This window comes from Entelurus aequoreus, linkage group LG24, assembly GCF_033978785.1.
Source record: "Entelurus aequoreus isolate RoL-2023_Sb linkage group LG24, RoL_Eaeq_v1.1, whole genome shotgun sequence".
NCBI lineage: Eukaryota > Metazoa > Chordata > Actinopteri > Syngnathiformes > Syngnathidae > Entelurus > Entelurus aequoreus.
Window position 1 is genome coordinate 21268819 of NC_084754.1, and position 23843 is coordinate 21292661.

Here is a 23843-nt window from a genome sequence, read left to right on the forward strand (position 1 = left end):
CCCAGAGAATATTTGGGGAACTCTTATTACTTGATATACACACTATGATGCATCTGTTCTGACAAAAGTATTTTTGTAATACCCTCTGATAAAAAAAAGGGTTTGTGTGACTGACACACCAACAGTAAAGATTACCAAAATGAACATTATTATTCGATGTGTAAGCAGGACTTTGCTGTAACTATTCTAATGGATCTTGTCGAGCTGCTCATTACTCCACAATCTACGAAGATTTACATCAAAGGCGTTGTCAGTCAATGCCATTAACAATTGTGTTGTCGAAGCAAAATTGGATCCAAAAATGTTTCTCTATAAAACAGAAGAAATAGAAGCAGACCATTGAAACTATAATATAGTCGTTTACTGTACTTCCTGGCTGTCCTAGCTTCTTATCGAGTGGCCGACTCCCTTTTCGACTGTGCTGCACTGATGCAGACCAAATGGGGGATTGAAACATGAAAGACTAGATTGATGAAGAGGAGGGGATAGAGGGGGAAAGCTGTGGAGAGGAAAGCCAAAAAGAGAAACTGTCTGGAAGAAATGCTTTGTGCCATTCATAATTAAATACAGGGACCAGTTGAGCTTTGAATAACAGGAAAAAAACATTACTGTACCAGATACCAACTTAAATTGAAAAAAAAGTTTTCTCCAGCTCAAATGGTTTAGGAAGTGTCCACATTGACCTCAAAGGAATCATTATAATATTTCCATCTTTGCTGGCTTGTATGTTCCCCCTCAAATCTATCAAAGCAGGAAATGAAGGGTGAAATAACAAAAAAAAACATTGGTACTTGTTTTGACAGTTTGCTATACAATTAAAACAAGATTGTCCCTGTCAAAAATGGCCTACAGGGGAATCTCTGAAGTCAGTTCTGAGATGCTGGTTGAATTGTTAACTTCTGATTGGAAATAGGGTTGTTCCGATACAAACATTTTGTTACCAGTATTTTGAGGCTTTTTTAAATAAAGGGGACCACAAAAAATGGCATTATTGGCATTATTTTAACAAAATATCTTTTGATACATTAAACATGTGTTTCTTATTGCAATCAAAGAACACTCTTAGGCATTAAATAACATGGTTATCGTACTAGAAAACGTATCTTTTAGTAGTAAGTAAGCAAACAGGTGACAAAGGCTCTGAATTTAGCTGGTGACATATACAGTAACATAGTGTCATTTCCTACTGTATTATTTTGTCAAAAATATGAGAGACAAGCGGTAGATACTGGATTTTAATCTATTTGTTCATTTACTTTTAATGTCTGGTTCATTTCTATTTTAACATGTTGCATCTATACTTATGTTAAAAAATGTTATAAGAACTTATTCCTTTGTTGTTTGGACACTTTCCATAAGTTTTGGGTGATAAAATAAATGTGATATTGAGCCGATGCCAAGTAGTTATAGGGTCATACATTGGTCATATTTAAAGTCCTAATTTGTCCAGGGACCTATATCCGGAGTTTATCAACATAATAAAAACAAAAAAACAAAATATTTTGTGATGATAAAAAATATTAATGTAATCATTAATATTAACAGCTCTTGTACTTGAATTTGTAACAGTCGATATCTGTGTAGACTAGGATTGTACGGTATACCAGTACTACTAAAGTACCGTGGTACTAATGAATTAAAAATGGTACTATACTGCCTCTGAAAAATAGTGGACCTTTTTTTTTTCTTACTGACATGATGGGTGGATGGACATTGCCACGTCATGGCATTGCTGATAATACGAGCAGAAGCGCATGTTAGGCAACGCATACGCACGGAGTACTTACAAGAAGACACAATGTAGAGACAGACAAGGGAGAATGGACACATTTTGGCTTAAAACTAATGATAAAGGTGAAGCTGTAAACACTAACAATACCAAATACACAAGCCTTATACAGTCAATACTAAATGATTACATAGCTATTTTTATTATCACAAAATCTTTTTTGTGATATTTTTTTTATTTTTCCGTGTTTGATTTTTTATTGTTTATTAAACCATGAAATACATCCCTGGACACATGAGAACATTAAGTATGACCAATGTTTGACCCTGTAACTACTTGGCATTAGATTGATACCAACTTTTTTAGTATCATCCAAAACGTATGTAAAGTATCCAAACAACAGAAGAATAAGTGTTTATTAAATTTTAACAGAAGTGTAGACAGAATATGTTAAAACAGAAAGTAACCATATATTAACAGTAAATGAACAAGTAGATTAATCATTCATCCATCCATCCATCAATTTTCTACCGCGTGTCGCTCATAATTTTGACAAAATATTACAATTCGCAAATGACACAGTATGTTACTGCATATGTCAGCAGCCATAATAGGAGCCTTTATTTGCTTATTTAGGGTAATTCCGTGTGTGTAACTATCAGTGGTACTTTAACTTTAACTTTTAACTTACAGCTAAAAGACAAGTTGTCTAGTTTGTTCACAATGTTATTTAATGCCAAAATTGTTATTTGATTGCAAAAAGATACATGTTTAATTCATTATAACATTTTCTGTTAAAATAAAGCCTATACCGGTAATTACATTTTTGTGGTTCCCTTTAATTTAAAAAGTATCGAATTGCATATTGGTATCAGAACAACCCTAGCTTGCTGTTAGCGGTTAGCTATTTTATCCTCCTACGGTGTGTCGTGATGCATGTTTTGCTATTCCTCGTCCTGTACGGATGATACTTGTAAGAAACAATTTATTTGTTGCCATGAAGGAGAGGATTAGTGGTTTAGAAGTAGCTAAAACACTACGGAAAGACGTTAGCCACTAGCTCGCTAGCTATGTTTAAATGCACCACTTGCAGAGCTGTGCTGTATTGTTTATAGCTCCACATACTTTATCGTTAGTTTTAAACCCAAAACATCTCCATTCTCCCTCTTCTTTCTTTGCACTGTTTCTGCTTGCAAGTGCTGTGTGTGCGTGTGTCGACTAACATACGCCGCGGCTTGTATGCTAGCATTGTCACCGCAGCGTGCATAATGTCGATTAAAAAATGTACTGGTATTTTTCAAAGGCAGTTTAGTACCTTTTTTAAATAATTGGTACAGTGGTACTCTATTAGTACCGATATACTGTATGACCCTAGTTGGAAGTGGAGTAAGAGCACATTCGGAGCATTTTGGTTTCTTTCTAGATATGTACTGTATGTGATGCCACAAGAGTGATTGAAACCTAAATTTGTTTGACTTATGAGGCATTAGGGATGTCACAGTATGAACATTTCTTATCACCGCTATCATTATCGCGGTATTTTTAAATATGATACATTTTCAAAAACTACATGTACTGAAACCTTTTAACGAAGTTTTATTTTTTTTTAAACAACACATTCAAAATGTATGTATGTACTTCAAGTAGCAAATTGAAAGTGCATATGAAAGCAACACAAGCATTATAAACAAAGTAATATGGCAGAAAAATTTAATAACATAAATAAACAAATAAATGCGAGAATTGTACAATATGGCACCTTATGGACATAAGACGTAACTTCACTTTTTGTCAATATGGATAAAATAGTGTTCATATATGAGATCTAGTGTCACAAATAAAGCTGCTCGATTTTTGCCAAAATAATAATTACGATTATTTTTTTTATCAATATTGAAGTCACGTTTATTCATTATGTTGGGTAAAAAAAGTGTTGGTGTGGTGTGAACACAATGCCATCATGTAATTTGTAATGTCTAATAAAAAGGCTGTAGATAAATATTTTCCATATATTTAAAAACATATATTTGTGTTTTTGCTCATTAATTGTATCAACATGTCAGCTTTTTCTCATTACATGATGCCTTTATCTCTATTTTTACATTTTCATAGAGAGAGGTATTTCTAAGTTACGGTATGTACATTTACATGTACTAATGTATGTACATATGCATGCTGTATCGGGACAGATCCATTAAGAGTTTGAGCAGAAATTTGTCGTATAGGAATTCACTATAAAATATTAACAAAATCTGATGTCACATGAATGGTTTTTAAAGTGATAAACTTCATGAAATGACAAAACACAAGTAATGCAAAAAAAAACAAAACAGGTTGTTTACTTTTTGGTATCAATATAAAACACAAAGCAGTTTGGGTAATGAAGATCAAGTCTAATAAATAAGCTTGTTTCTCCAACAACACTGTGTGGTATAGTGCAGCAGTTTGGCCAACAAAAATAAACAGGAGTGATACATCTTACATCTAATACACATGTTTTGTGCCTCACTGACCACACAGCCTGCGTTTAATTCGATGAGATGACAAAACATTTTAGCAAGTATTGATGATATTTGAACACTGGTAAAGTTAGCTATTGAATAAAGGACAAGTGACCATCCCAGTAAACAAACTAAATACTTTATAAACAAGTTGGGGCAAAGTTCCCGACAAATCGCCTGCTGCATGCTAACTCCAGTCCCAGCAGCTGACGGAAGGACGCTATGTTGCACTTTCAAAATGAAACTGCAACATCAAATATTTTTCTCCTCCAAGTTGTACTTTTAGTGTGGGACTAATGCGTCTATCTCCAATTCTGTCCACATCTAATTACAGCACTGCACTCTTAAATGCACGCCGAGACGCCACGGAAGTAGAAGCGAGTAAAATGAAGTGAAATGAAGCAATTGGCTACGTTCACTCGGAGGGAACATCTCCAGAGCAAAGTACGTGTAGTTGCCGCCATTTTTTCCTCAAGCTAAACGGTGCTAGTGAGCATTAGCCCTTGCTGTGGCACTTATGTTTTCAGGAAGTAAACAGTGTTGTCTAAAAGGCATTAATGAATTGTTTTTTCGGTAATGAAAAATGTAAAATGTATAAAACGTCTGGAATTTTACCGAGTTTTATCATCATATCGTTTACCGTTACATTCTCATTCTGTATATAACGTAGTTATGTACCCCGCCTTCCGCCCGAATGCAACTGAGATAGGCTCCAGCACCCCCAGTGACCCCAACACGGACAAGCAGTAGTAAATGGATGGATGGATTTAGTGAGGGCAGCACTAATCCATTAGGCTTTTATACATTAGACAGACATTTTTCAATTTTATAAACTTAGCAAAGCGCAACATATTTTACTTAAAGAGAATATTACAGTTATGCAAGTTAAGTTTTATTGTCCAAAATTTCAAAGCTTTTTCATAGAGCTACTTAATTTTTTTCAGAATTGCAGTGAAATTGCTGAATGCAGTGCAAAAAACATTATAACTTTTGTCAGTTGATTAAACAAAAAAGTATTTAATTGTCCTGGACATATTTTTGATATGGACTTGTCCAGGGTGTACCCTGCCTCCCGCCAGAGTGCAGCTTCAGTTTCAGCTCCCCCGCAAACCCGAGAGGGACAAACACGCAGTAGAAAATGAATGGATAGATCGATGTTTTTGACTTGAATTTTAAAAGAAAGTGCCAGGTCAAGTAGTATGCCTAAGTATTTAAAATTCTTCACCAGTTTTAGTTTTTAACCTCCAAAATACATTAAAAAGACCGTTTTCTGTTTTTAACAGAAAGCAGGACTCCAGTAAGCCAGTCCTGAACATTGACCAGACCTGATGAAATAATCTAAACAGCATCTTCAGGAGTTTTACAACTCTTAAAAATTACTGCATCATCTGCATAGAACTGAATGTCTACACCTATGCAAATGTCAGGTTGATTGTTAAGGGAAAAAAACACTGATCCATTAGGTAGCCTTCCCTTTTAGGGCAATCTTGGAAAGACTTCCCCCAACTGACCACAGACATTATGTTGTGGTGTTGGATAAATAAGACTCCATGCATTTTTTGGTCGGAACATTAAAATACGCTGATTTTGTATGGTATGGTTTACAGTAAAAAATGCTTTTCTCAAGTCTAAGTCTGCCTTAATAAATTTTATCCATATAACATTTCACTTTTTCTAAAAACATTGATATTTTGGATTCAGCTGAATGATTTGCAAGCAATCCTAATTGCATGGAGTGCAAGGGGTGTGGCCATTAGTATCAACAACTGACCTGTATGCCCCCCAAGGGAGTTTTGAAGTGACTATCAAGAGGATACACACCCCAAGCCTCACCTCCTCGTAGGGAAAACCTCATTTCACAGGACATTTTGCCGTGCATCTGCTGGATCCTCCCAAGCATGACTTTTTGGGTCAGTGTGGGAAGTAGGTCGGAGATTAAACAAAACAAGATTTTGGCCCAGTGATTGTTCGTGGCTGCAGCCCAGCCTGTACTTTGGTGTGGTTGGTCTACACGGAGAAAGACTTAACCATGATGCCCCAGATGTCACACTTGCTTAAAAGTTGTAATGACCTAGCAGATTTTGGGTATAATTTGTGCTGGGATGAAACTGCTGACTCATGTTTTTAGAACTTGCTCGTAGTGTGTTGGTGGTTGTTGAGATTCCTGTCACTCACACATGCAGCAAAAGTTAAATAAAATACAAAGCTACAAAGAGCATACTTTATGACCCATTTTAGTGTAAGGGGGATGCACATAAACAGGGAGGCCTAAGGGTGGATATTGTTTCAAAGGAGTAGATGTCTGTTTCATGTCCTTGTGTCATCGCAGCATGGCGATACAGAGTTACAGATCAAGGAATCCTATGTTCTGTTTGTATGCGTATCATACATTGGCCGGTACACTTCTGTCGGTTTTCTTTTCTGTTTCGGCAGAACCCGGAGTAACGGACTGCATGAATAAGAGGGACCAGATGTTTTCAACTCATTCAATGTGACTCAACATTAGCAAAGGATTGTTGCTGAAATATTTTATCCTGAAATTGCAGACGAAACAAAATGTGGATGTTTTCAAAAAAGTTATTAGTCTCTCTACACAAAGATCCTGCACAAATACACAGATATATTACAGATATTTTATTTATTAAAAGCTGCTTTTTACACAAAGAACCCAAAAATGTCCTTTCTCACTGAGACTGCAATCGTGCAATACGATAATTAAATGTATGATGACGTCAGCACCAGTCAAAAGTTTAAATACACTCATTATGGACATAAATGTCATATTGATTTTGGGATTTTTAAATATTTTTTGAGCCATTCTTTTTCCATTTTTTTTTTTATTATAAAACTTAAATAATTAAAACATAATAATTGGGTGTGCAGGGTTTGAATGTATTCATACAGGGACAAAATTATACATTCGCCCTTATTTGGCTTAATGTCCTTTAAGTCTACTACACATAATTAGGCCAGTTTCTGGCTTGATTTCCTCCTTCCAACAAAAGTCAGTAAATGCCAGTTTATCTGATGTCACTGCAATTTTCTTGCAACTTTATCTTATTTCAAGTCATTCTGATTATATGTATGTATGTATGCATGTATGTGTATACTATTGTGCAAGGTGGTTGCCTTTATGAATTACTTGCGATTGGAGCAATCACATCAATTAAATAATAAGTCTCTATTGCGCATACGAATGTAATCACGGGTGAGTGAGCTTGCCGTGGAATTTGACTGCAATTTTATTGAATTATTTATATTATGAAATGCTTCTGTTAAAGACCTACAAGGAGGCAATCACATTCTATGACTCAGCTATGTTGCGTGCGTGCATATGAATGTTCCATCCCCTGTTTCACCTCTTCCAGTCGTGCCAAAGGACGAGGGAAAATATACTGAACAGCAGCAGGGATCAGAGCACTCACACTAGACACACATGCTGGTCTTTAAGTGGGAAGTGGGGTCAAAGAACGGCACAACTGATCTTTGATTACTGGCAAAGACTAAACCTTTAAGTGAAGTGAAGTTTGGCACAGTGTTTTGGGTTCTTAGGTTTGATAGCATCATTTTGCCCCCTCCAAATATGCTTTTTGTCATTATGGCCTAATAACTCAAAATTTGTCTATCTCGGTAGCTGAAAATTTTAGTCGAGTTGGAAGGTGTTGTTTTTGGAGCAGGGGCTTCTTTCTTAGTAGGCACCTTCAGTCCATGTTGATGTAAAACTGGGTTAACTATGGACAGTGGTTTTCCTGCTGTTTCCACTTCATGGCAGGATTGAACCTTGGTGGCTTCCTAACCAATTTTGTTTCAGAAGAGGGTGACAGTATGGACTTTATTCCGGATATTGGCAAAGTGGGGACACATCCAAATAACTTCTACTTTGTAAAATTGTTCCAGCTGATGAGTATTGGTCAATCATATCTAGGGATGTCCGATAATGGCTTTTTGCCGATATCCGATATTCCAATATTGTCCAACTCTTAATTACCGATACCGATATCAACCGATACCGCTATATATACAGTCGTGGAATTAACACATTATTATGCCTAATTTGGACAACCAGGTATGGTGAAGATAAGTTCCTTTTTTTTAAAAATAATAAAATAAAATAAGATAAATAAAAAGCATTTTCTTCAATAAAAAAGAAAGTAAAACAATATAAAAACAGTAACATAGAAACTAGTAATTAATGAAAATGAGTAAAATTAACTGTTAAAGGTTAGTACTATTAGTGGACCAGCAGCACGCACAATCGTGTGCTTACGGACTGTATCCCTTGCAGACTGTATTGTTATATATTGATATATAATGTAGGAATCAGAATATTAATAACAGAATGTGTGAATGAGTGTTAATGGGGGAGGGAGGTTTTTTGGGTTGGTTTACTAATTGTAAGTGTATCTTGTGTTTTTTATGTTGATTTAATAAAAAATAAAAACGATACCGATAATTTAAAAAACGATACCGATAATTTCCAATATTACATTTTAAAGCATTTATCAGCCGATAATATCGGACATCTCTAATCATATCTCATGATTGCTATCAAACAAATCATTTTTATACTGGCATAAACAAAATAACAGCTGCAGAGAATCATGATAATGAATCAGAATTTATTTGGGCTTGGCCTTGTCAAGTTGCAGAGAATCATGATAATGAATCAGAATTTATTTGGGCTTGGCCTTGTCAAGTTGAAAGAAAAATGGGGTGGGCTTTAAAAAGTAATCACGGAAAGAAAACACTTTCTGTGTAAACACTAAAAAGTAATCTTTTGAAATAGATATGTGCATGCTTAAGAAGTTTTCACAATAGGTATGGACAATTGTGGACTGAAGCACTGTTGTTTCACTTTTTCTTCCAATCAGTCAGTCAATTTAACTTATTAACAGTTTTGCCAAAGTAATCTGATTACTAATTACTCTTTTAAAATGTAGCTTATAAATTGATTAAACAGCATGATCATTGCACAGCTGTGCGTTAGGCTGTCCACAATAAAAGGCCACACTGAAATGTGCAGTTTTATCACACAGCACAATGCCACAGATGTCACAAGTTTTGAGGGAGCGTGCAGTTGGCATGCTGACTGCAGGAATGTCCACAAAAGCTGTTGCCCATGAATTGAATGTTAATTTCTCTACCATAGCATAATGATCCCACCACCATGCTTCATTGTAAAGATGGTATTGGCTTGGTGACAAGTGGTGCCTGGTTTCCTCCAAACATGATGCCTGGCATTCACGCCCAAAAGTTCAATCTTTGTCTCATCAGACCACAGAATTTTGTTTCTCATGGATTGAGAGTCTTCCCCAGATTTGTGGCCCAAGATAATCCTGTCTCGGAGGTCTACACACAATTCCTTTGACTTCACGATTGGTTTGTGTTCTGCCTTGCACTGTCAAGTGTTGGACCTTATATATAGCAATGTGTGTGCCTTTCCAAATTAAGTCCAATCAACTGAATTTACCACAGGTGAACTCCAATTAAAGCTCTATGTACAGAGAAATCTTGGATGAAAACCAACGCTTCCCATCCAACCTGATGGAGCTTGAGAGGTGCTGCAAAGAGGAATGGGCGAAACTGCCCAGCAATAGTTGTGCCAAACTTTTGGCGTCGTATTCAAAAAGACTTATGGCTGTAATTGCTGCCAAAGGTGCATCAACAAAATGTTGCGCAAACTACATACTTTATTTTCTTTGTTTTTATCAAATTTGCAAAATTAAAGTAAAACTTTTCATATTGTCATGGGGTCTGTAGAATTTTGAGGAGAAAAATTAATTATTCCATTTTGGAATAAAGCTGCAACATAACAAAATGTGGAAAAAGTGAAGCGCCGTCAATACTTTCCGGATGTACAGTATTTTTAATTGTTGAAATTAAATCCTGCTGACGAGCTAGTTGTTTTGGTAGTGGCTAAACTAGCATGTCGCGAAACTGTCGCCAGGCGATGATGTCTGCTGAGCAGATTTCCAGAGTAAATTGTCTGGTCTGCTGACAACAAGGTTTCTTTTGCTTGTTACCAGGGCTGCTACTAATAACTATTTTCATAGTAGAGTAGTCATCGACTATTTATTTTAAAGATTAGATTAATTGGATTATGAAATGGCTCTAATTTAACCATTGGCTTTTAAATTCATTTTGAGATATTTTAGGCATGGGAAAATTAACAACACAAATTACTACTAAATTACTTAAAAGCAAGTGCTGATAAAAACAATAGTATTTGTATTGATAACAGAATAAATAAAACAGCAATAACAACAAAACAACACTAAAGCTATAACTTCCTCAAAAAATAGATATTTGTAACTATGATGAATGTGTTTAGAAAGCTACACACAGGCACAGTATTTAGACAATTTAGTTCAGCTTGCAGACTTTGTCTGAAATGATAGTTTAAGACATTTTCACACAACTTTGTTTCTATTTTTAGCTAGCTCACAAGCTAACTATCTTATCAAGGAGTGACGAAAGCCGCATTTTCCAGATGTCTGACATGCCTCCGTTTTAAATGCGCTTTAAACGTTTTAAATCGGACGTACTGCCATGAAAAGCAACTTCTGCTTTGAAAATTGAGCAAGTTATTCGTGTCAATGATTTGTTTAGTTTTTACATTTTCTCTTCCTGTTGCTCGGTAGTTACCGGTCATGCTGGCGCTTGTTTTTTCGTTTCTTTCTGAAAAAAACATGATGACGTCATCTATTATTGACAAAATTATTAATCGGCAACCAATTTTTGGGACAATTTTTCAACATCAACAAATTGTTGCACTCCTACTCGTTACTTGGATTTTTAAACATGATTTGTAGTTCACAATTATTTTTTTTCATGGGAGAAATTAGGTGCTTCTATGAAACGCATGGATAGTACATTTACTGCTTTTTTTCAGATTTGAATGCGTCAGGGACAAAGGGCGCATACCTAGCAACATCACTGCTGACTGACTGAGGAAAAAGACTGGAAAGTCTTAATTATTATAAGAGACTGTATGACAAAATACAATTAAAAGTATTGGTAGCTGACGCGGAGTGATAAACGATGATAAATCCTTCCCTTTTCTGAAATTGAGTCTGCAAATATTTAGATTTTCAAAGGAAAATTCCAATAACTGTTATAATGTATTGTCCGCTTAGAAATGTTGGCATATCGCTGATGGATATTTTAAGTGTATAATTTTTGTTCCTTTTAGGTACAAGCTGCTCACGTAGTACTTCCGGTTCTGTGATAAAAAAAATTTCCATGACACTTCGGTTTAGCGGACTGGCAACTTTCTCTGATGTTTTTTGGCAGCCTTAAGGCTTTCTGACACCTTGCCTGTTGAGTAACCAACAGTGTATTTTAAGGGGAAGCTGTATTAGTAGAGAGAATTACAAGAGGGGAAAATGTTTTGAACACATTGTTGCTACAATAAAAATAAAGTGGACCAAAAAGTACAGTAGTAGTTGATATTGAGAAAATTGTGCATTGACCAAAATGAAGTTAGAAGGTTCAATTAATTGTGATTTAGATTTTCGCTATAATCGCGCGGCTTTGGGTCAAATCATCAAAGAGTAATCTAAATCGTTAAATTTACAATAGCAACATGAGAAAAAATGGCTTTATTAGGTAGATGGGCCAAGTTTGGAGTTGCACAAGCGGATGGAGAGAGAACGCCTGAGTGGAATTTCCGTCCTTTTAGTGTTGGGGGGGCCTGGCTTAATTACAGCTGTTATTTTTGTCATCAGTCCCCTTTTGATTTTTAGGTTTTGGATCAGGGTCAGGATTTAGTTCATGCTGGGTTCGTCATACAGCCTCTCTGAGCCATGTCTTGATATAACTCCTAGCTTCATAGTGGGAATGATGGTGTGTGTGCGGGGGTGGGGGGGTGGGGGGGGACTACGGTAATTAAATGCATGTGTTAAGATTTGGTATGGGAGGAGATGGGAAGCTGTGGTTCAGGGTACAAGGTCACCGTCAGGCTACGACATTGTATAGCATTCCTAATTTTCTTAGCAGTAATTATGATGTTTCTGCTTTTGTCTAGAAGTGTATTTCCCAACTCTAAAAATAAATGCATACGTGACTAAAGGGCCAATGAGTGCGATAAGACATTTTTAGGTTCATTTTTCAGGTCGGCACTAAACAAGCACCCATCTCTTCTCTATGTTTGGGCATTTTTACAGCAGAGTAACAGCCAAAATAAAAGTCCAAAAGCCGCCCCGCCCCACCTATCTAACCGGAGATAGTGTTACTGCCGGGACATCTGTCCAGAGCTGGCAAATCCAGATGTTGACAGCTGTGAAGCTGAAAGAAAGTTCAAGCCACTCCAAAGTCCAAATGTTGCTTTTTTTCCCATTTCCTTGTTTTGCCTTTTTTTCTTTTTAGATGAGGAAGCTTTCCTTTGGGAATTAAAGGAACACATTAGTGTGTCCCTTTCCTTAAAACACAGAATAGTGTCATGTATATTGTATGTGTAGCTGTAGGGTCCTGCGGAATGGGGGATTCCTTTCTGCTCTGATTGCAGCAAACACCACAAAACAAAGTCAGACAAAAACACTTACAGACACCAAGTTGTTGACTAATAGTATCATCTGATGCACAGCTTGCTTTAACTGAAAACTTCTATGGGCTTGGATGCCAGTCAGCCTCATGAACATAGTTCAATGCCAAAACAGTATTTGTTCAACTGATGCATCACTTGACTTGCTAGCAGGAATGTACATATAAACTAGTATAAAGCATTTTATTTGAAATATCACATCTTTTGATAAAGCTGAAAAAGAGCTAGTTTGAAAAAAGGTTTCACCATTTCCTATTTTTTTCAAAATTAGTTTTTTTTTTGCTTAATAAATGTATTAGTGAAACCATATTAGCATCAGCTACTTATTTTTTCCTTAAGGCCAGCAGCTCACAAAGCCAACTGACGATTAAAACAACTCCTAATAGTTTTTCTGTTTTTCTTATCAGCAGTCTATTGTGCTAACCATCTCTTTCACACTGCCTGTTTGCACTCAGGCTGACAACACTGAGGGCTTACATGCACATTAAGTTATTTGAGTCTCGGCTTCGAGGTCAGCATCAACTAGGGATGTAACGGTTTAAAATCTCATGGTAGATATTATCACGGTATTAAGGCCACAGAACGATATTATTGTAGTATATGTCCCAAAAATGCTTGGTAAAAATACCATAGTGTTTAAAATGAAGTGGCAGGAATGTTTTGGATAAAATTGCTTACTGTAATTGAACACAAACATAAGGCTAAAATGTTCTAATCATATTTCTTACTATGAAGAAGTATTTCTATGTGCAAATAATTGTGCAGGAACATCTACTGTTTCAAGCAAATATTGAAAAGAATAACTTACAGTTGATGTCTTTTAAAGTAACAAAGTAAACATCCAAAAACAAGTGTAAAACAATAATGTACAGGTTTTTTTTACATTACGGGAAACTGTTCTCTACAGTGGTAATTTTTCATATAGGTCTGGAAAATGTTTTTCAGAAAAGTAAACTAACATAACTTTTAAAAATGTAAATACCTCACAAACTGATGTTGGTTTCGCTGGCTTCAAATATCTTTTCTGTGTGACGGTTTGAGCTGGCAACTTGTCCAGCCCTACTTTCCACCAGAGTGCAGCTTGTATAGGCTTCAGCGCCCCCCACCCCCCCTCCCCCGCGACATAGACGGACAAGCAGTTGAATAATAGATTGATGGATTGAGGATGTTATTAAGTAGCTTTTTAGTTTACTCTTATTTCCCACGTTAAACATTTTTCTTTGGTGATTTCCCGCTATGCGGTGTGACGAGACCAGCTGGCCGCCTTGGAAACACTTGAAACAAAAGTGGCGTGTTTCGCTGGCGTGCTTCGCTTTGCAGAACACAGACTTCCTTACCTCCGCCAAAGAGGTTATGTTTTGCCTTGGATTGTTTGTCTGTTTGTTAGCAACATGAATCAACCAGTTATGGACAAATTTAATGTCCAAAAAACAATTCATTTGATCTACGATGAGTAGGAACACGCTTCACTTCCTGCTTACAGTGTTCAATGTCCCCATATTGCCTATCCCGTGCTGCGCAGAGTATTTTGGGAGATGTAGTTTATTTAGCTAAAACACCAAAAGAAAACTACACTCACCAAGTTTTCATTTAATACCGTCACGTCACAGTGTTATTGAAATGACGTTGAAACTGAAATAGCGCAGTATTTGTAATACTGTTACATCCCTAGCAGTAACAAATGTACTTAAGACCTGATGATAGTTGTAGTAGTTGTTGAGTCTGACAAAAAAATTATTTAGCCAAGTTATTTTCGCTACTCTGCATTTTAAGACATGCATCTCATCTCTCATTTAGATAACAATGGATGCAGAATCCAAACAATTTTGCTTTGTTATTCCAGTCAGGGAATTAATCCAAGAGCTATCCTACACTTCCATTACCCACTTTGTTGCATTTGTGCATTCTCAGTCACTATTGTTGTTTAGTCTACCTAATCATTAGATTTTTCACATGATGAAAAATATCTGTTACATCGTTATGCAAGAATGCCTTCAACTTTTTTAACTCCTACATTAAGCTTTTACTATCACCTGTACTGTACATTAAGTGATGGGAGACCTCATCAAAACTTGTGGACGTCTGCACCATATCGGTATTTTCATGACATTTTTTTGAAGTCTGAAATGAATGACCTCAGAGGCATTTTTTATTTCGAGCTTCCACCGTGTATGATCATTTCCTCAGTTTAGATTTGTTTTCTTTTCAGCACATCAAGCACCGAAGCCAAGTGTGACTATACCTGATTACCATAGACCACGTGTTCAGACACACTGAGTCATGGGACAGGATGTGCAAAAGAGAAGTTCCTGTGTCCTCACTGCGAAGATCTCAAATAGTGTTCCAATTTGAGCTGTTTTTCTGAACCACTGTGTACATCTTCACACAGCTGAGAATGCAAATGGCTCTCAGATGGAAGTCAAGAATTTAGTATAACAAGTGTTCTACTACAATCTACTAGTGCCAACATTAGCATCCGTTAAACTGCAGTTTGATTGCTTATGTCCAGTATTTGAACAGTAGAGATTGTTTTGTGGAAACTAACATATGAAGAAAAGCGACATAAAGCGTTTGGCAGATATTTTTTATTTGAGGAAATCTGTGCAAAGATGACTGCATCAGTTAAGCAAGAAAAAAAGAACTGAAACAGTTGCATTTTCGGTTTGAAGTAAACTATAAAAGGCACGCAACATGTAAATTACTTAATAGAGCCCTCAGATTACTGCTCTCCTTGACCAACTTTTTAAGATGACTTTTCTTTTGATCAGGAATCATTTATGGACAATCAAACATGATTCATTTCACTTAGACGTAACAGTTGTCTTTTATATTTAGAGTGCGGCTCTGTCAGCCTCAATCCTGTGTTTTTGATTGAGTTAGTCAGCCAGACTTCCACACTAATAACTTCCAGCGGGCTGCCTGTACTTGCTGCATGGTGGTGACGATTCAGCAGAAATTGTGGTGGAACTAGTGATCGTGCCGAAGACATAGCACGCTGGTGGTTATCGGGGGGCTTAACCAAGCCAGATCTTTCAGAACTTCAAAGAACATGAGCGGACTGGGTAGACGGTGGAGCTGAGGTTTGGTTTTTCTGCAGTTTGTAATGCCTATTGGAAAAGTCCCAGCCAACCTCAGCAATGAGTGCAGCTGGAAAGCGACGTTAAAGAAGACCTCCCATAACTTTACTGAATTATCACATAAACAAAGCTTAATAAAACCTGTATTGGAGGCATTAACTGCACTAGACATGTTTCTGTTTAAAAGCAAGGGCTTGCATAATAGAATTAATTGAAAATAGGAATAATCTTGGCAGCACATGTGATTAGCACATCTGCCTCACAGCCAGGTGGATTTGGCTAGCTTGGCACAGACCTCTTCTTGGAGTTTGCATGTTCTCCACATGCTTGCAGGGGTTTACTTCAGGTACTCTGGTTCTGTCCAACAGTCCAAAAACATGCATGCTAAACTAATTGGGGACTCTAAAGTATCCATAGGTGTGAATGTGAATGTAAAAAGGGTTGTTTGTGATTGACCAATCCAGGGTCTACTCTGCCTCTCTTCCAAAGTCAGCTGGGATAGGCGCCAGCTCACCTATGACTCTGATCAGGAACTTGCCTGATTGGGCCATTCATGAAATGGACTGTTGTAAAAATTAAATCAACATCGGTAATATTGAAAGCGAGCTGCCTTCTTAAAGGTAACCTATTATACAAAAACACATCTTCTTACCTATTGGTCCCTTTTTTTGTGTGTATTTGGGATCTGCATAAGTCCCGAACATGTGAAATCAAACCATTAAGGTATGGCGGTGATTTTTATGAAACAATCTTGCCCTCTTTCATAGTTCCTCCAAATGAGCTATTAGGAATTTGTCCCATTTGTGACGTTCTTCCCATTGGTGAGTCTGCCATTGTAGTCCGATGTTGTTGTTGTTGTAGTGTTTACTTCGACAATGCAAACTGTTAAAATCTGATACAACTGTGGTTGTTTTTAAAGGGTTTTATAGAGAAAGTTGGTATGGTATGCTATGGCATGGTATGGTACATCATATATTTCCATTTTCTCATTACAACTTGTCCGAAAAGGAGTAGAAAGAAGCACAGCTTGTTTAATCCTATCCCTTTTCACTTTATTGCATATACTTACACATCTGTTCACTCGCTTTGTTTTTTAATCTGTAACACAATTTAAGTCTATGAATAATAAATACAACAGTTCTTGTAAGTTGTGATTCACATAATTAATGCAATAAGTTAATTATTTTTCTCTATCTTGTTGTGAGGCATACTGGCTCGTACATGCACATGCATCCTCCGCTGTAGCCATTTCTAATACAAAGTAGCGTATAGTTCTAACATTTGTCAGTAGACTCCCTATGGAAACCCTAAAAACTACAACATGGTAATGGTTGACAGGGATAAGATGCAGTCGAAGTGGAGGCATGTACATAAGACCGCCCACAAACAGCGCATCCTATCTATTATCTATGCAAACATTTTTTATTTTTTTTGTAGACCATAAGGAAGTGTTTAAATGCAGAAAACAATCATGATATGAACCATTTAATGCATGGGTTTAATCATACAGCTAACAAAGAATATTGCATGAACAACCCATCATTTTGGCATACAAAATTAGAAATGTCAATTCCCTTCTTTGTCAAAGGAAACAACTTTTATTTTTAACAGAGTTTTGAACTTTTATTCAAAACACAGCTGTTGTGGACCCTGCTAATATTGTGACCTTGCACTTTTGTATATACTGCACTATAGTACTTTGGCTATGTGGATTGTGTTCCACTGTATTGCAACAGCCACACCAGAGCTACACCACTGAAAAATGTCTACAGAACACTGAACTTAAATGTAAAAAAAACAAACAAGTAATCACATACTTTGTTGTTTTGTTTGTGTACAACTGAGTGAACAAATGAGAATCAATTAAAAGTAAAAAGTAATTTACCTTGGACCTTGTGATTCATTTTGTTGTCACAAAGTTCATTTATATGTCTGTGTGACACTGCACTTTCACACTGGCACCTGTGATCAATTCAACACATCTGACTGAACATTAACGAGGCATTCGGCTATTTGTGTGTTAGGCTCTAATTTCCATCGGTGCACAGTGCAAACATCAATGTATCATAAAAAGTTAGGCCACTGCTTTTTACATTCTGCTGGTTAAAGTTGATGACACGTATTGTTAGGTTTGTTATTAGTTTGTTGTTAGGTTTGTTATCAATTCCCCTTTTTTGACAAAATCAAAGCTAGATGGCTCATGATAACGTTATAGGCAAATAAAAAATGCTAGAGACGATTGTTAACTTTTCTTTCCCCATTTCCCTCTCCCTTTCTTCCTATTTTGCGTAGGTACTTCGGGGAGCTCAGCTCATAGCAGTGGCATCAGCTGAAGCGGGGGCGACAGCGATTGAAGGCACCTCCCTTCCCCCTGATATCCAAGTACAATATGTCCAACTTGCCCCAGTCACAGATCACACAGCTGCAGTACAGGTAAAAAAGTAATGCACCAGACACCAACTCCTGCAGGCTCTTGTACCAAGTGTAAACAGTTGCTTAGTAACACTAACACTGGGTAACATTCCAACTACCTGAGTAAACTCCTCTAAATCACTCACAATTCAATCTTCATTCTGTCTACAAAAACTACAGCATAAAGTAGAACAGTGGATCTCAAAATGTTTTCACCAAGACAAACGTTGCCTCTCCAAGTACCACCATAATGGCCAACAAATACAGTAGTGTAAAAGGTATATTTCATATTTTTGGCCACTGTAATCTTACTCACAGTTTGAACGTTAACTGTGTTTGAATATGGGAACATAAAACACTGTAGTTTAATCAAGTGATTCTTCTAAATGAAGTCCACACACCCCTATTGGTACAAGTATCACAGTTTGAGAATTACTGAATTAGAATAACACTTATTGGAGCACAGATCTCTACCAATGTTGAACTGCTAACAAAGTGGAAAGACATCAAGGAGCAACTATTTTTGATTGTTTGGCAGAGGGGTCAGTGCGTCTGCCTCACAATACCAAGGTCCTGAGTAGTCCTGAGTTCAATCCCGGGCTCGGGATCTTTCTGTGTGGAGTTTGCATGTTCTACCCGTGACTGCGTGGGTTCCCTCCGGGTACTCCGGCTTCCTCCCACCGCCAAAGACATGCACCTGGGGATAGGTTGATTGGCAACACTAAATTGGCCCTAGTGTGTAAATGTGAGTGTGAGTGTTGTCTGTCTATCTGTGTTGGCCCTGTGATGAGGTGGCAACTTGTCCAGGGTGTACCCCGCCTTCCGCCCGATAGTAGCTGAGATAGGCTCCAGCACCCCCCCGCTACCCCAAAGGGAATAAGTGGTAGAAAATGGATGGATGGATTTCCAGACACATTGTGGTGTGAGGTAGTTTCTGCAATTAGCCGCTTACACTTTACTAACGTCGTTATTGTTTTTCACTCACTGGTAATTTAGTTAATAACAGTTTCAAAAGTTACAATGACGTTACCGTTTTATTGACAATGCTATGTGGTACGTTATTATGCAATGATATCTAACAGCTGTTATCTGACATGGCTTGCTTAGTCAGCTTAGTCCTATGCGTCAAAGTCAAATTTAATGGCAGCAACACATTGCAAAAAAGTTGGTTGGCACAGGGGCATTTTTACCATTGTGTTACAACGCCTTTCCTTTTAACAACACTCAGTAACTGAGGAGACCAATTTTTGAAGATTTTCAGGTGGAATTCTTGCCCACTCTTGCTTGATGTACAGCTTAAGGGGTCTCCGTTGTCGTATTTTACGCTTCATAATGCGCCACACATTTTCAATGGGAGACAGGTCTGGACTACAGGCAGACCAGTGTATTACCTGCATTCTTTTACTATGAAGCCATGCTGTTGTAACACATGCAGAATGTGGCTTGGCATTGTCTCGCTGAAATAAGCAGGAGCGTCCATGAAAAAGACGTTGCTTGGATGGCAACATATGTTGCGCCAAAACCTTTCAGCATTAATGGTGCCTTCACAGATGTGTAAGTTACCAATGCCTTGGACACTAATACACCCCCATACCATCACAGATGCTGGCTTTTGAACTTTGCGCCTATAAGAATCAGTGCATGCACGACTTGTTATTGATGTAAAAGGCAAGGACGTACATGTGAAGTGCACATTATGTCCCATAGCATAGTGTTTGTACTCTTAATGTCATGAAACATATCAAAGCTAGACACCAGATATTTGAAGATTTTTCCAAAAAAGTAACTATTTTCCCTGGTAACAGATAACATTTATGAAAGCGCAATTATGCTACTAATTCAATAACTTTTTTTGAAAGTAACCAAAACAAATGACTTTTTTTTTTTTAAATAGATGTTCCCAACATTAATTGTGAAGTTGGTCAAATACAAAAGTTCAGTTCAATCCAGTCAATTTATATCAAACTTTAAAAGAATAACAAATTCCTCTGTTCACATTTTTCACCCGACTTGCAGCAAAATCTATTGAGGTATTAATGCTCAGCACATGTGCCACGCATCCACATATAGCTTCAAGGAATGTATTTACAAAGATGATAATCAGATTTGATTGACACAGCGCGAGAGTTATTAATCCATCATAGTGTTTATTATTGTGGTTTCTAGTTTGCAGCAATGTAGAACTGACCTACATCAAACTCAGTTGTTTCTGATATTTAACATTTTATTTTGTGGCTTTGACATAGCTTTACAAGTAAGTTTTTTTTTCTTCTTAGTCCACGTAAGCACTGCATGAGGTAACATCTGATATTGTTTAGGGCTTTGCATTTCAACTATAAATGAACTAATGCATGGACTTAGGGTCTTCTGTATTTAAATTCCTAATGAATGCCGCCACCCTGCAATGAGGTGGCGACTTGTCCAGGGTGTACCCCGCCTTCCGCCCGATTGTAGCTGAGATAGGCTCCAGCGCCCCCCGCGACCCCGAAGGGAATAAGCGGTAGAAAATGGATGGATGGATGGATGGATGGATGGAATGAATGCCGCCACCATGTGAAATGTGTAACACACTGTTACAGTCAGTGTCCTGAAAAGATAAAACACATTTTCAATGGTTAATTTCCCATTGTGATTGTATCGCTAAAACGGCTTTGTAATGTTCAACAAAGCAAGAAATCAAACAGTCAGTTTGTTTTCCCAACAGATGGATGGATTTCTTGGTCGTACTGGTAATCAGAACCTGACAAACATCAAGCTGTCAGATGTTTGATAATTTAACAGCCAACGTTTCCTGGGCCTTGATTTTTCAAGTAAACCACTTGTTAACAATGCGGTGTCTTTTGATCAGGTTTTGTTAGCGATGTGGGAAATGCTTTTTAAGTATAGCTATATTTCAAGGTGTCATTGTTTGCTTGAAGACATACACCTTAAACTTGAAGATGTAGGGTATCTACTGAATGCAGCTAAAGCATCTTTAGAGCATACCATCCAATAAATCTCTCATCAGAAATATGACAGTAAAAAGCATTTCAGCAGTTTATGTGTGACTAAAACTGACACTGTGCTATGAAGTTTTAGACATGAATAAGGGTGATGGGCTACACTGGAAACTAAGTGGTACAGAGTGTGGTATGACAGTTTGGTTCTGATGTCCAAGACTGTAAACATGCTGATTTATAGTTCAAAGTTCAGCCAGAGGTTAGTGCTGGTATTTATCTCTTCTCTGAACAGTGTGTAATTTGAGAGAATTACTCTCATCTGTTTCCAAACACATGGTAGCATTTAGACAAGTTTTTGAAAAATTACTGTCACGTTTAGATTTATTTATCTCCGCATTTTCAATTTCTCTTCTGAATAATTCCCATGCAATAAAATTTCCTCAAAATGGTGATAATCTGTAGAAAATATGTATGTGTTTACCCCCAGCACAGGTGTAACCCTGGTACCACATTGTATCAGCAACTTAGTTCAGGCTCATTCATTTAAATCATATCAGCACAGTCTCTGAAAAGAACAATTCAATTCAAAGTAGGGGGGATTGTTCTCCTTCCAAATGGAGAGTGAAGTCCATGCTGTGATACTTCCACACGGCTGGTATCCTGGATTGAAAAAAACCAAAAAAAACCATCCATATGAGTGTTACTTGGCCTTCTGTATAGCAATGCTTAAAATATGTGACATGCTGTGATGCAGCTGTGTTCAGTGTACTAATGGGGGGTTTGAAATACTGCAGGTGTATTTGATGGATCTTCTGGCACTGAGTCATTCCTGATAGTCATCAGGATTTTTACTCGCTCATTAACTAGCTCCATCATTTATAACAACTAAACAAACAGACTTTACAACGTTGTAATATATATTGTTATAAGGCTATTCCACCATTTGGAAATAACATGTATAAATCCCCTATAAAATTAATTGTAAAATACATGCCTATCATAAACATTGATTTGATAGCCTTTTTAATAAATACAATTTATAAAGATTTATTTAAACTACTTTAAACACTCGACACACATATGTTGCCTGAAATTATCTTAAAATTAGACTTTAGCATGAAAGATCACAATTTAAATCCTTAAATCCAGAAAAAGTATATTTTGTACATATTTGTGTTACTATTTATCCCAAAGATACTTCAAGTTTATTCTTAAAACCAAACAAACAACCACAATGATATTTCATATATGCCTTGGGTAAAGTGTCAGCAAGGTAAATACATTTTTTGTCTTATTTGTTTATTGGTTGAATTACTGTAAGGTGCTTAGTGTAAACCAGGGGTGCCTTTTTAACAGAAAATAATTGAGAAGCACTGGGTTAAGGTAAAGGAGCAACTACAGTCAAAATAAATTTCATGATTATGCTGTGTATACACATGAATGATGTGATCATTTTATATTACTCATACATGAGTTACCTCTTGGGCAGCACGGTGACACAGGGGTTAGTCCATGTGCCTCACAATACGAAGGTCCTGAGTTCAATCCCGGGCTCGGGATCTTTCTGTGTGGAGTTTGCATGTTCCCCCCGTGACTGCGTGGGTTCCCTCCGGGTACTACGGCTTCCTCCCACCTCCAAAAACATGCACCTGGGGATAGGTTGATTGGCAATACTAAATTAGCCCTAATGTGTGAATGTGAGTGTGAATGTTGTCTGTCTATCTGTGTTGGCCCTGCGATGAGGTGGCGACTTGTCCAGGGTGTACCCCGCCTTCCGCCCAAATGCAGCTGAGATAGGCTCCAGCACCCCCCGTGACCCCGAAAGGGACAAGCGGTAGAAAATGGATGAATGGATGGAGTTACCTCCTTATTTTTGACAGCCTTGGTTTTCATAGTTTATAAATAAATATATTTCATTTTCTTCCCTACAGTAGTTGGGGTATGTACTGTATACTGTAGGTTTACAACTGAGACATAGCTGAGCAACTGTTATGTTATACACTAGCAATGCAATTAATAATAATAATAATGTATTAGATTTATATAGTGCTTTTCTAGACACTCAAAGCGCTTCACAGACAAGTGAGAACCCATCATTCAGTCACACCTGGTGGTGGTAAACTACATTTGTAGCCACAGCTGCCCTGTGGTAGACTGACGGAAGCGTGGCTGCCAGTTTGCGCTTACGGCCCATCCGACCACCACCCACTATTCATCATTCATTCACCAGTGTGAGCGGCACTGAAGGCAAGGATGAAGTGTCCTGCCCAAGGACACAACGGCCGCGATTTGGATGGTAAGAGGCGGGGAGCGAACCTGCAACCCTGGCACGGACGCTCTACCCGCTACGCCATGCCGTCCCAATGCACACATTTTGACAGGAAGTTGTTCTGCCAAACTCCAATTTTGAGATCTCTTTGAAAGGAAAACTGCACTTTTGGGGGTAATTTTGCCAATCCGTATGTGAGACAACACATGTCCTTCCCTTTTCTATGCATTCTAGATAGGCGCCTTGTTCTGACAGTTTTTCACTATCAATGCAGGTAATGAGGATGTATCTATCCTGCCCCTTAAAAAATTGCCAGCAATGCTCCAGTTATATGCTGTGATCTGAATATTAACAAAGCTATAGTGTCATTGTTA

At 37.5% G+C, this 23843-nt stretch overlaps 1 protein-coding gene across 4 annotated transcripts in view; it reads left to right on the forward strand.

The window, feature by feature from the left end:
• Positions 1 to 23843, forward strand: part of banp (BTG3 associated nuclear protein) — a 77183-nt gene that overhangs the window by 42755 nt on the left and 10585 nt on the right. For all 4 annotated transcript variants that reach the window (XM_062035972.1, XM_062035970.1, XM_062035971.1 and 1 more), the window contains one exon: positions 18142 to 18282. In XM_062035972.1, coding sequence (XP_061891956.1) covers positions 18142 to 18282 — 141 coding nt within the window. The remainder of the gene's footprint in view (positions 1 to 18141; positions 18283 to 23843) is intronic.